General features: G+C 36.7%; 1 protein-coding gene across 2 annotated transcripts in view; it reads right to left on the reverse strand.

Annotated features, from left to right (window-relative positions):
- Positions 1 to 2,426: 2,426 nt before the first annotated feature.
- Positions 2,427 to 13,901, reverse strand: part of SYT1 (synaptotagmin 1) — a 495,552-nt gene continuing 484,077 nt past the window's right edge. For both annotated transcript variants that reach the window (XM_054696190.1, XM_037513937.2), the window contains 2 exons: positions 8,205 to 8,338; positions 2,427 to 3,784 (listed from right to left, as the gene is read on the reverse strand). In XM_054696190.1, coding sequence (XP_054552165.1) covers positions 3,578 to 3,784; positions 8,205 to 8,338 — 341 coding nt within the window. In that variant the 3' untranslated portion in view covers positions 2,427 to 3,577. The remainder of the gene's footprint in view (positions 3,785 to 8,204; positions 8,339 to 13,901) is intronic.

The raw sequence follows: 13,901 nt of genomic DNA on the forward strand, positions 1-13,901 counted from the left end.
CTTCTAGCAACTGCAGGTTAAGTGCCTCAATGCTGATGCTGAAGTGGGGGTCAGAGTGACATATTGTGGTGTCTGCTGTGATAGGTTTTGCAAAAGTTCTCAGGGATTCAAGGTGCATCATAATATTCATAGAATATTATGATAGTACATTTACTTGTCTGAGTGTGTGAGTTCCTTGTGGCTCGGTGTACCTTATTATATCACTTGTTGTATCCCAGTTACCAGTGAAACACAGTACATCTTAGGCACCTGATAAATGTTGAATTTAGTAAGAAAATATGTTTGTTTCAGCTAGTATTTGCAGTGGGCAGTTAACTTAAGGTATCATAGTACTCACTGAAAATGGGTTAAAAAATCTTGTTATTACTCACATTATGAAAAGCTATGTGACTTAGACTCTGGAGTGAAAACCCTACAGGACACATTCTGGGCAAAATAGAAACCTGAAAGTGTGTCAGATAAATCGATCATAAACAGGAACAGAAAACACATGGTGAGGATGGCATTGCCCATGAACACTGGAGAGTGATGGCCAGATACTCTCTTGGCATTGTTGTCCCTTCAACCATTCTGTATTCACAGATGTGACTCAGCGATTGGCATTCAGTCCATGGTTTTGTTAAGCTACCCCTGCTTCCAGTAGGCCCCCAAAGTCAATAGCACATTGACTTATCATCAGCTTCAGGTAAGAAAAAGAATGGAAAGGCAGCAACATCAACAGGAAATAAAACATTTTTATTGATATCTGTGTAATATGATAAGTCATTTTTAACAACAATCAGAAAACTACTGTGAAATTCACTACACTAAGTGAAACAAAATTTAAACCACCTCATCAAAAATGAAGGTAAAATACAGCTAAAGTAGTTGGCTCGCGGGCCACGAGCCATATGGCAGAAGAAAACACCCCAACATTTCTACAAGATACAGAGAAAACCCACACATAGAAACACTCAAGCAGGCAGTAAATATACACAAAGGCAACTAGGATCTTTCTAGAGCATCAGATTCTAATACTTACACAGCTTTGTCAGAAAGGTACATGTGGCTTATCTGAGGATGAATCTTGATCTTAAAGCAGGTTCAGTCACAGACTTGAAAGATGGCATAGTACCAGCTAATTCTATGGTGACAATCCCATGTCTGGCAGTGTTGCAAGAGGATGCATTAGTAGTACTTTAATGCAAGAAATAATGTGTATTCGGTAGCTTGAACCTGCTTGTTTAAAGTGTTGTTTCAGCATGAACGACTTAAAGCTGAATATAGTGAAATTAAATGTCAGTTTTGAGTATTTAAGGAATTTTCAATTGCCAGTCAACTCCCTCTCTTTGGTCAGATTTGGTATGTTAAATTGGAAAGACGCTCATTTCATTCTTCTGTTCAAACTGATATTTAAGCTCACATCGTCACTAGTGCATTTTCTATTTTCTATGTTTTTAAAAACATATGGACCATCTACAGAAGAGGGAGATGTTATTCTTCTTTCGTCCTTTGTGTCTGTCCCAGTTCTAAAGAGTTTGCTATGACTGGGCTGAATGGTCAAAGGGCTTGCCTCTTTTTTGATGAGGAAGAAATAATGACGAGAATTCTAGTTTTCTCAGGAAACAGTCAACCCGATGCTTGAAGCCCACTATCAGCCCTTTTCAATTCTCACTGAGTTTTTAAAAAACATGGCATGGTGTCCTAAAGTCTGAACATGAGGATGATGCTCAGTTTTCCTCTATTTCGTTTGGTATTGTGAAGATAAACTTTCACTTTAGAACATCACTACTCTCTGTGGCCTAGGAGTTCAAATGGGTCACAGAAGTGATGGGAGAAAAGACTAGATGCAGTGTGAGATAATAGGCTGCCCTCCCACGAAGTGGTTGTCTACCATGGTGGGGGAAAATATGGAATATTGCACAGTGTTTGACAAAATGCTGTGTTCCACCCCATTCTATGTATCTTTCTTGTCCTATGCATAGCTTTTCAGTTCTGAATTGGTCCTTTGTAATGAGAACTGTTTGTGCTACACACACCTTGGGCAGTGCAGTAGAAGGGAATGGCAGTATTGTTACAATATCACTACAGAATAAATTGAGTGCTATCCACTGAGGAAACTAAGTGTCTAAGCACACACGGCAGTCACAGTGTTACACAGAGCAGTCCTTTAAGACTCTTATGGAATGACTAGTAGCTTCATAATAGTGCCATTTACTACATAATAACATTGAAAACATTGAAAAACTCTTTCTAAATCAAGCATCTAGTATACATAAGAGGTTGCTTCAGTTTTCTAGAACTTGTTCTTGGTTTTGTTTCACCTTTTTTTTAAAGGACAAATTAAAACTTATTTAAGTAAAAAGAGCATATAAAAAGATCACTAGCTGTTTGTTTTGGCTTAATTGAAGTGCATTCAGAACTATGGCTAATTGTTTATTTTTTTCATCTTTTGATGGGATTACAATACTGTCTGTTTACCACAAAGTGATTTTGTGTAATAAGCACAGATTGCTGTGTTAAAAATATTCTGCATTCCTTCTAATCTGGTTTCATATAATAAAATATTTGTTACAAAGTCTAATGTGCAAACATTTTGGAATTATCATAGATGTGAAATCTGGAACAGAATTCACAGGATGCACATTTTGTATCAAGGTGACAACAGAGAGCTACTTTTTTCTTTTTATATAGTCAGGCAATATTTCAGAAATGCTGACTTCTCCCCCCTCAACTTCTTCTCACCCACCCCATCCCCAAACAATGCACATGCGCACACATATAGGGACACACACACGCGCACACACGACACCATTGTGTTGTTATTCTATGCTGTAATATGAAATCATTGACTCCTGTTCAGATGCTTCCTCAAATGTCAGAGTGAAGCCCTGATTTTAGCTTTGTAGATATGTACAGACAGATGCTATTCTGGTTTGTGGCTATGCTTCCTGGAGGTCAGCCTGGATGCTGTTTAGATCATGCTAATTTGCCTGTGAGGAAATTCTACAAAATTGGATTCACCCACCAATATGTGTTGTAGGTGTATCTTGGTACTCAAATGATCAATAGAAAGCTCAGATTTAAGTTGTCCTTTAAGATGTCAGTTTCACTGTACTAGTGCCTTACAAGTTGATATTTTTGCTGGAATGCAGACGATACTATATTTACCATATAATATATTATCAGCTCTCCTATATTTCAGTCATTTACATAGTTTAAAATAGAACATCTTATTAAAAACATCTAGATATACACAGATTAGGAAACGCTTACAACATACAAATACACAAACTAGAAATAAATCTTTAGCATACTGGTATATACAACGGTGTGATACAATAAATAATTTCAGTCATGCTCTATCTACACATCATATTGCTTAAAAGAAGAGTTGATTTGGAGGGCAGTGGTATGATGAAGGGTTAGGAACTCTCTACGTTTAAATTTGTGCAAATTAAAATAGGATTTGAAGTACCACTGAATTGTGTTAGGAACGCATGGCTGGGAAAACGAAAGGACCCATATTACTGAGGTATTTACAGATACTGGCTAAAGAGCACTATGTGGGCAAATGCAGAAAGGCTTCTTCATGTCTTTACTTCTTAACTGCCAGCATGGCGTCAACTTCCTCCTCCACCTGGAGGGTGTGCCACTGGGCAATGGGTCGCCTGGGATTGGCCAGCATGTCTGACCAATGTCGAAGCTCCGCCCCGGTGCTATTGTAGCCCACAAAGACTTTGCCGATTGCATCGTTCTTGCCAATCTTGTCATAGTCCAAAACAGTTACCACCACTTGCACTTTCTGAAAGAGGATACACAACAAACATTAATATTCCAGTTCTAGAAACAAAGCCCTATTAGGAAGCTTCCTTGAGAACGAAGCAATTGGAAGGACAAAGGACCAACCTCTAGACATCAGGAGAAGCCTGAAAATGAGTTGAACGTGAAAACGTGAGCCCAATTCCTATTTTGCCTTTAATGCGTCATCATTTTCAAAGTATTCAATAAATGTTATTTTTTAAAAAAACATACGTGACACTGTCCTAAAGTCATTTACATGAACCACTTGGTTTACTTCTGGCGATCAATCCTGTCATTGTTGCCTTTATATAAGATGTGGAAGCTCGAAGAAGGTACATAACCTGACTGAGGTCATATATGGAATGTTAGTGGTTTGGTTTCCAGAGTCTGTAATGTAAGCCACTTTCCCATGCTGCCCATGTCGACTTAATTTCACTCTAAATCCATTTGGTTCAATTGTCTCATCTTCATAATTTATGGCGTTGACATTCACATCATTCTTTTTAAAAAAAAAAAAAAAAGATTTATTTATTTATTTATTTATTTATTTATACAGGCACTGGGTACAGTCAGAAGCTCAGGAGGGTGAGAGAATTCACCGGAGACAGAACAGGAAACAGAACAGGCAGACTGATGATACACTGCTGAGGGAAGCAGCGGGCAGCAGGAGAGGTCTGTTGTGCCATGTGGGACCCTCGCTGGTGGCTGGGGATTGAACGGGTGCTGCAGAGGCTGTGGGCAGCTTCTCAACCCAGCGCTCAACTGCTGGCCACCGGGGAGGCCCCACATCATTCTTTTTTTGGTTACAATCCCTCAAACAGCCATGGACTGCAGTCCCATTTCAGGGGAGATCAGCCAGCATTGTACATAAAACTAACGGAATTTTAGCTAATCTCATAATTATTGAGAATATGAAAAGTGACAATAGTGAAAGTCTATAAAAAGTAGTAATGAAGATATTTTTTTCTCATTCATAATTCTCTCAATAAACATTTATTGAGCAACTTCTGTATATCTGGCATTCCATTTCAAAGGAAATGACATTTTAGATCATATACAATTGACTTTCACGATCTGTTAGGTTGTGAAGGTTAATTTAATAACTTCCCTTTTTGAACTATTTGAATTGATTGAAACAAACAAATTATTATATGAAAGAAACACTTTTAAAAGCGCAATTTAGTTCTGCTTCCTAAGTAGTGAATTTGCTTTGTCAAAATATGCATTGGCTCTGATTTAGAAACTGAGTGTAAAGATAAAGAGTTTAGAACAAAGTGGAAAGCATAACATTGGTGACTAGTTAAAAGAAGCAGAAAGCACAATTTTGAAAGCCAGGGCAGGAAGAAGAGAGAGCTGAGTGATATCCTTTAGTGGACTGTGCTCTGAAGGCTGTATTATTGGACCAAGGTACTGAGAGATGGCACTGATGTACAGCTTCAGACCAGAGAAAATGATCATTTCTGAAAGTTGAACATAGCTGTAAAATGCAGGACACTGGCAACAAGGAAACAAGCTTCCCCCTTTTCTTGTGTAGTCTTGGATTGATTCCATTGTCAATGGACTTATCTAGCCATTGGGTGGTATTTGGAAACAAGAACAAAATCAACTTGACTCTGAGAATTTTCCCCAAGAAAATGAGAAAATGCATCAGAATGCAATCATATTGCAGGGAAAGGGGTGGCGTGGCAGAGGGTCTAGGGCCATCGTGCATAAAGGTAATAAGGGTTTTTGAGGTTGCAGTAAGTGAATTTTGATATTCCATATTGAAGGCACTGATTAATAGCACTCAAAACAAAATATTCTTATGATGGACGGCCTTGCATTAATTTTCCTGCATAAAGTTTATTTATACATACTGGAGGGATGTAACATCTTCATGTGTTTCTGGAAATCAACATATTTTGCTTTTCTTACAATGTATTTCAAAGATAGAGACAGAGAAAGACAGATACCTTCATTACTTCAGGATAAAGGAAACCTAATGCCCTATTTTAGCCTTTGAAATGCTCAATTATTTTCTTTGGGGAAATGCAAAGACTAGGAAGTAGCTTCCTGGAAGAGTAAAAAGAGACAGAAACGATTCAAGGAGCAGAGAAAGAAGGATGCAGTAAAAGACATCCCCGTTATTTTCAGGCCTAATGTACTCTATTAAGTTCAGTTTCTCTCTGTCCTGACGAAATGTTGTGTACTTTAAAATGCTGGCCCAGACACCCAGCATGTGTCTTGATTTTAATGTGTGTGTGTGAGTGTGTATTCATATATATATATATATATATATATATATATGCATTTTAACATATATATGCATTTGTTGCAATTTATAGTTGAAAAAGGATGGTTTAATACAAGATACAGAATTTTAGCTCAAAGGAGAAGGTTTAACAATAGGATTTTTCATCTCAATGTCCTGTCTTATAGTGTTTTGTGGAATTAAAAAATAAAACGCCCAAAGGTGTTAGTTTCCATAGGAATAAGGTCTTAGAATTCACAAGAGTTCACTGAACAAATATAGCAAAATAAATTGTTGGAGAAAATTGGATGTCTTAGGATTTTGCCAGGGGGTCTAAGGCAGTAAGCTCATTGGTTCAGGCTAGTGAACTAGTTATCAGAGACAGGGAATCAGTGTCCTCTGCAATGTCATTTGCTCATATAATAGATGTTGAAAGAAAATAAGTATGTACAATTTCCTGCCATGTGAAAATATATGAGAAAGGTAATATAAATGTGAAGATGCTGGTGATTTTGTCTCATTTAAAACTTCCTTACACAATACAGTAGCTACTAGCCATATGTAGTTGTTTAAATTTAAATTAATTAAAATTAAAGTTCCTTGATCACAACAGTGAATAAGTGCTTATTGCCCACCTGTAGTTGGTGGCCACCATATTAGACAGTACAGATGACAAAACATAGTCATTCTTATCCTCTCAGAATTCTAGTGAACAATGCTGACTTATATGTTATTTTAATCTTATTGTCAGATTCATTTTCTATTACAATGTTAGTTTGAAAAGAGACATTAGCATGCGAGTAATAATAATGATGGAAACTATTTACTGAGCGTTTGCTAAGTCTGATGTGCTTTGTTCATTCTAAATGGTTTTTCTTATCAGTATAGTCTTACTTTTTTTTTCCTTTTTCTTTTTTTTAAAGATTTATTTATTTATTTATACAAGCACTGGGTATAGTCAGAAGTGTGGGAGGGTGAGAGAATTCACCAGAGAAAGAGCGGGGAACAGAACAGGCAGACCAACGAAGTACACTGCTGAGGGGAGCAGCGGGCATGGCAGGAGAGGTCTGCATACCATGTGGGACCCTCGCCCTGCGGCTGGGGATCGAATCGGCACTGCAGAGGCTGCGGGCAGCTTCGCAGCCCAACGCTCAACCTCTACGCCACTGGGGAGGCCCTGTATAGTCTTACTTTAACATGAGTTCTGTTGTTCATATTTTATATGTGAGGACATTCTAAGCCTCACTTTCTTTATATGTAAGACTAGGATAATAAAGGCCCCTCTTTGATGGGTCCTGTAAGGAGTAAATGTAAGGATTAAATGCATGGAAAGTGCTTAAATTGGGCTGAGGTAGAAAGTAAATATACAATAAATATAACTATTATATTAATTTTCTTCATGGAATAAATGTGTGATACCTATTAGAGATAGCAAGAAGTAGCACATAACTATTGGATGTGAAATTTGGACTCCAGTAGTCTCACTATGGATGTGAGGTGAGAAAACCTAAATATGTTTTTAAAAATATCACTAAATACTAAGGGCATAGGTATCATTGTGGATACACATAGCATCTTACCTTGAATATGTTAATGACAAAACCTTTTAATGGAATTCTTACTATTATAAAAATAATTATCTAGCAAATCAAGGTTCCATCATAAAAAAAACCCATATATTCCCACCCAGAAACAAGAACTTGAATTTGAACAATTAAAAATACAACTTAACCTAATCTTTCCACTGCTAGTAATCTCATAATGATAAATGATTAAAGATGCTGTATATTTAGCATCAACCAAATTTTTATTTTTATATTTTTAACTATTTATTTTACATATAGTGGCCCAGAGGCAAACAGTAATAACTCATTTTTCTCTTATTTTTTTTGTTACATTTGAGGATTCACTTTTTGAATTAGAGTAGTTATTCTGTTGATTTTCCTTTTCCTACTTTATTTCTGTTCAATAGAATACCAACTGTTTTTCACTGATGAATCAGCACGTCCTATACTATATATTTTATCACTTCCCTTTATGTAGCTCGAGCATTGACTGTACCTGGGAATAGGAATGGAAGTTCTAATGAAGGAAATTTTAATGCATATTGATAATTTATAAAGTCTGTATAATTTATGTGGTCTGAAGAAAAATGAAATTGAATGGACAACAAAATTATATTCAACATTACCTGGATTTGCTCAAAAGGTACTTCAAAGCTGAATGACTCATTGTAGTAGGGGTTAAGTGTATTCTTTTTAATCGTTGTCTTTTTCTTCTTCAGCCTCTTACCATTCTGCATCAGATGAATTTTCACATAAGGATCTGAAAAACAGAAACAAAAAATTCAGAAGATCAGAGACACATGTTTTACATTATAATTTAGTTTATAAAAGCATCAAATATTCACAATAAGAAAATAATTACACAGCATATATTTGACTTTTTAAAAAAAATTAAGCATTCTTTTACTGAAAGTTTGTAAATAATTCACGGACCATGGCTTTTTTTTTTTTTTTTGATGTGTGTGTTTTTGGCCATGAAATCTCAGTATTTATCATGGGATGTAGGAGATGAGAGCAGTGTTGTGCTAAACCAGATCTTTGGGGAAAAGTCTTAACAGGTAGCGTTTGCCAACATCCATAGTATAAATACTCTCAGCATGGCTAATATCAAGCTACTAGCAGTTTAACAACTGGCTTACAAAATTCCTGAAAATTTGACAATTGACTATTGTGAGCTGGCAAAGAACTCACTGCAGCATGCCACTGCACAGGAATAAAACTCTTAACAGAGAGGACAAAGACCCATTCACCCATTCATTTATTTATTCATTTACTCAACCGGTATTAGCTAGGCCTTAGGGATATAGCAGTGAACAAAACAAGCCACTCCTAATTTCATGATGAAACTTCAGCTTGTGGGGGGTAAATAGACAATAAGCTTGTAAAGAAATGAAATTACAAGCTGACCAGAGTGCTCTGGAAGAAAAGAGCAGAATAGAAATACTATAGAGAAAACTGGGAAAAAGTATGGTGAGTAAGGTAGGAATGTTTAGATTACTTAGGTAAAGCTTTGCTCTGTAGGTAACAAGAGATGTGAAGCATGAAAAGTGATAAGAGGCTGTGTGTGTGTGTGTGTGTGTGTGTGTGTGTGTGTGAGAGAGAGAGAGAGAGAGAGAGAGAGAGAGAGAGAGAGTTCCAGAACATCCATTCCTAGATAGAGATGAACTTCAAGGCTCAAGAAAAAAGAAACATAGAAAAGTGGCAGAATTCCCTTAGGATTTTTCCCAAGGACTCACTGGCAAAGGTAGAGTAATTGGTAATTCACTGGAGGAGTAAAGCAATTTCCATTTCCATTCCCCCTACTAATGGGTGAATGATAAACCTTCTTTCTGGTACTAAGCCCACTGCCCACAATGATAGTATTAATCTCTTTCCTGTTTTTCTAAAACATTGTCCTATTTCATATGTAATACATATTCATTATAGAAACAAAATCAGATGGCAAAAAGAAGAAAAAACATTTCAATCATGATTTTACTTCCTTAAAATAACCACTGCTGTCTTCCAGAAGGTCTTTCCTTCCTTTAAGAATGGGTAGAGCTAGAAGAAACTTTACAAAATTTAGTTTGACGCCCACATCATTTTAGAAGATTAAAAACCACAGACCAGAAAAGGTTCTCATCTGCTTCTCCATATTCTACATCCCACTTTCTTTAGATCAATATGGAAGGGGATGTGCTGGGTCCTGTGGCAGTATACCTCATTACTATTTTTCCCACTGATGCACCAATCCACATTCCTACCAACAGTGCACCAGATCTTCCTTTTCTGCACTTCCTGGATAATATTTATTGTTCTCTGTCTTTTTGATAAAAGCCATTCTACCAGGTATGAAGTGATATTTCATTGTGGTTTTAATTTGCATTTTCCCAGGTGATTGGTGATGTTGAAATTTTTTGTTGTAGCAGTTCATGAGCTGTACGTCTTTGGGAAAATGTCTATTTAAATCTTTTACCCATTTTTGAATAAGTTATATATACATTTTGCTATTGAGTATATGAATTCTATAAGATACTAGCCTTTGATCAGATACATGATTTGAAAATCTTCCCTCCCATTCCATAGATTGTTTTTTTTTCATTGTGTTAATGTTTTCTTTTGCTGTGCAGAAGCTTTTTAATTTTGTATTGTCCCCCTTAGTTTTATTTTTGTTGTCTTTGCTTTTGGAGTCAGATCCATAAAATCAAGTTGATACCAAGAATCTTACCACTTATTTTTTTTCAAGATTTTTTTTTTATGATTTCAGGTCTTACATTCAATCCTTTAATCTATCTTGAGTTAATTTTTGTGTATGGGGTAAAATAGTGGCCCATTTTCTTTTTTTCCCCATGTGACTTTCCAATTTTCCCAATACTATTGAGAGTCAAATTTAAAAAAGTCTAGAAAATGATCTTTTGGAAAAGAAGTGATATTCTTTCCAAACTTCTAAGAATAACCACTCTCTTCTTCAAAGCAAAAAAACTCAAAAAGTTTATCTTTATAATTTAAAAAGTTAAGATACAAATCAGAAGATGATAGTTATACATAGATGTTCTGGCAAGTACAGTAAAATTAGTGAGAAAGTATGAAATGTTAGCTGAGAATAATTTTTCAACAAAGATTCACAATGGGGTTTAATGTAATAATATGCCTTTATGTTTATTTGTAATTTATGGAAGATATATTTTAAAAATATTATAACTTTTAATTCTTGCAATAATACTAGTGAGGAAGCTGGGGCTCAGAAGGGCTGATTCCACCCCTGCTCCAAAAAAACAAAACCAGCTGGGACTCAGAAGGGCTGATTCCACTCCCCCACTCCCTCCCCCACCCCCGCTCCAAAGAAACAAAACCAGCATCTTCTGACTCTAGAACTGTTGCTATTTCTAATATGTTAGAGAGACAATTTAATATAGTGTTTTCAAATACAGCCTCTGGAGCCAGACTAACTCTGCTACGAGCTGTGTGGTCTTGGACAAGTTATCTGACCTCTTATTGCCACAATTCTTTCAAGTAAACGTGATGAGAATGATAATACCAAGCTCATAGAATTGAGCAATTAAATTGAGTTGCTGCGGGGAACGTGCTTCAAGGTTTACCTGGTACATATTATTATAATTATTAATTGTTATTTTAGTTTCACAAACAATAAAGTCAGCATTTATGTATCAGACTCTCCCCCCATATTACTTTGCTGGATCAGTGCACATGATTAGCAAATGAGAAAAAAGTCAATTTGCTACAGAAGTGAGCCACATTGTTCCAAGTGCCAGGTTTATTTCTGGAAAGCAGCATACCTACTTTAAGCATCTGATTAGTTCATGAAGAATTTAGTTGATGACTTCCTTTTGAAAGAGAGAACCAAGCAAAGAGACCATGTGAAGGTAAATGGCAACAGAAACAAGAATGTGAAGGGGGGCAGTGAACTAGTTTTTACCTTGTAATGTGAAGACAATGTTCTAAGGGGACAGAACAAAATAGGAAGATCCTGAGTCCCATACCTAGGCTTAGAACTCCTCCTTTTCCACTTTCATTCTTTTCCTATCCAGAATGAGGCACAGGACACAGGAAATCACTATGTTGAAGCTACAATGATATAATTTGCTAAGTCACCTACTGAACCTTATCACCAAGTGAAGGGCTTGCAGAGGATTTCAGGATGGTGACCAGATGAATGTTTTTATCTTAAATGCCATGCAGGGAGCAGGGTATATACCTTGTTTGATTGATTTTGTGATTACCTGGTCATCTCTAGCTTATGAGGGCATTCCAAAGCTCTGCGAGTTAGGAGGTCCTTTGGAATATAATGCATGTGGTCTGATGTGATTCTCTTTTGTTTATTTTATCCCTATTCATGCATTAATTATGAGGGGAAAATCTCTCACATTAATTGGCAGGAGTTTCCTTTCCAAATGGTTTCTTCCAACAGCTAATTCTTAGCCCTGCCGCTAACTCTAGGTGGAGCCCACCTTAACTCTAGGTGGAGTGAGCTGTCACCTACATGTGGTCCTTCTGACATTGCATCCCATCCTACTGTCTTTCACCTGATACACCTTGGGTATGAGTCAAGCAATTTCTTTTGGTCAGGGAGTACAATGGGGGAGGGCACATGTAAGTCCCTATTTTCTTCCAGCTACTGTGTTTACCACCCACTATATTGCCAAATGCTCGGTTGATTTGAGGACTTCAACTATTTTGGAGAGAATGGAAATGGGCAGGCTTGGTGTGGTGATCAAAAGAAACCCCAGAAGTTCTCCAGATAGTTCTTGATCCCACCATAGCTGGAACTGCCATGGCATTTGTTATGGGCTAAATATGTTCTCCCAAAATTCATGTTGAAATTCTAACCTCCAGTGTGATGGTATGAGGCGCTAGGATCTTTGGGCAGTAATTAGGTCATGAACGTGGTGTCAACATGATTTATAAGAAGAGACACTGGAGACATTTCCTCCATATGTGGATACAAAAAGACAACTGTAAACCAAGAAGAGAACCTTTATCAAGAAACCTGCTCTCAGACTTCCAGTCACTATCCTAATGAGAAATAAAGTTAAAAAGACTCAGTTTACAGTGTTTAAACCACCGCTTAGCAGGCTGAACTAAGATAGCCAAAATCTCTCTTCCTCATTTTTTTCCTCTGGTGGGAACTGATCCTCTGTTTTCTCCCTTCTCTTTATTGGCTCCAGATGACTTGCAGCATTTCAAAGTGTGTTTTATGCATTTAATCACATTTAATATTATTTTCCATATACATTTAATAGGATTTTTTTCTCTACACTACGTTATTCAGTCATCTGCAGTGCAACCTTAGGCTTCCATATCATTGCTACCTTTGTTTTTTTTTTTTTTTTTACATTTAAAATTTTGGCCATATGCATATATTTTATTTTATTATTTTTTTTTTTCCAAAAAAGATGAGTGCTGTTTATTTCTTTGGTTGAATTTAGAACCCAGTAAAACTGCTCTACATTCTGTAGCTACTGACACTAATACACATTTTTTTTCCCTCTTGATGATCACTTGCCATCTGCCATTTCTTCTTTTTTTTTTTTTAATAATAAATTTTATTTTTATATTCCCCCATACAATTGCAAATGCCCCATTCTGACCCCAATCCTTCCCCTCCCGCCCCCCACCCCCCAAAAGTGTCTCTGGTTCATAGTTTTTTGTTGATTTTGATTTTCACTTTCTTATATTCATTTTCCTGGTCCTTTATTTAAGTTTTCTAGATTCCTGCTATGAGTGAGACCATCCGGTATTTTTCTTTTTCTTTTTGGCTTATTTCGCTGAGCATGATCCCTTCCAGCGCCATCCATGTTGCTGCAAATTGCATGTGTTTATCTTTTTTGAATGCTGAGTGATATTCCATGGTGTATATGTACCACATCTTCTTGATCCAGTCATCTATTTTTGGGCATTTGGGTTGTTTCCAAAGCTTAGCTATTGTAAACAGTGCTCATTGCTACCTTTGTTAAGCAAAGTCTGATCACAGACTCTGGCACTGGAATGCAGTATTTTCAACAAAAATGGTGTCACTGGCATAGTTTCAACATGTAAAGTACATCTCCCAATATAGAGAGTAATCTTAAATGAAGACTTTCAAACTAAGCACAAAACTCAGGAAGTGGTATTTCCTTAACTACAGGAACACAATAGGTAGGCTTTGCAGAAACATTTATGTACAGTCCCTGTGCTGCTATACTATAAGGTCATAACTGCCTCTGCTCTTCTCTGATCTTGCAGACAGAGAACTATTGAGCTTCCACCTCCTCCTTAAGCATGTTCTTGTACCATGATTCCAGCTTCATGGACCAAAAAAGTTAGAATATTTTGTGGTTAGAAAT

The sequence above is a fragment of the Talpa occidentalis genome, unplaced genomic scaffold (genome assembly GCF_014898055.3).
Source record: "Talpa occidentalis isolate TD23 unplaced genomic scaffold, MPIMG_talOcc4v2.1 talOcc4.16, whole genome shotgun sequence".
NCBI lineage: Eukaryota > Metazoa > Chordata > Mammalia > Eulipotyphla > Talpidae > Talpa > Talpa occidentalis.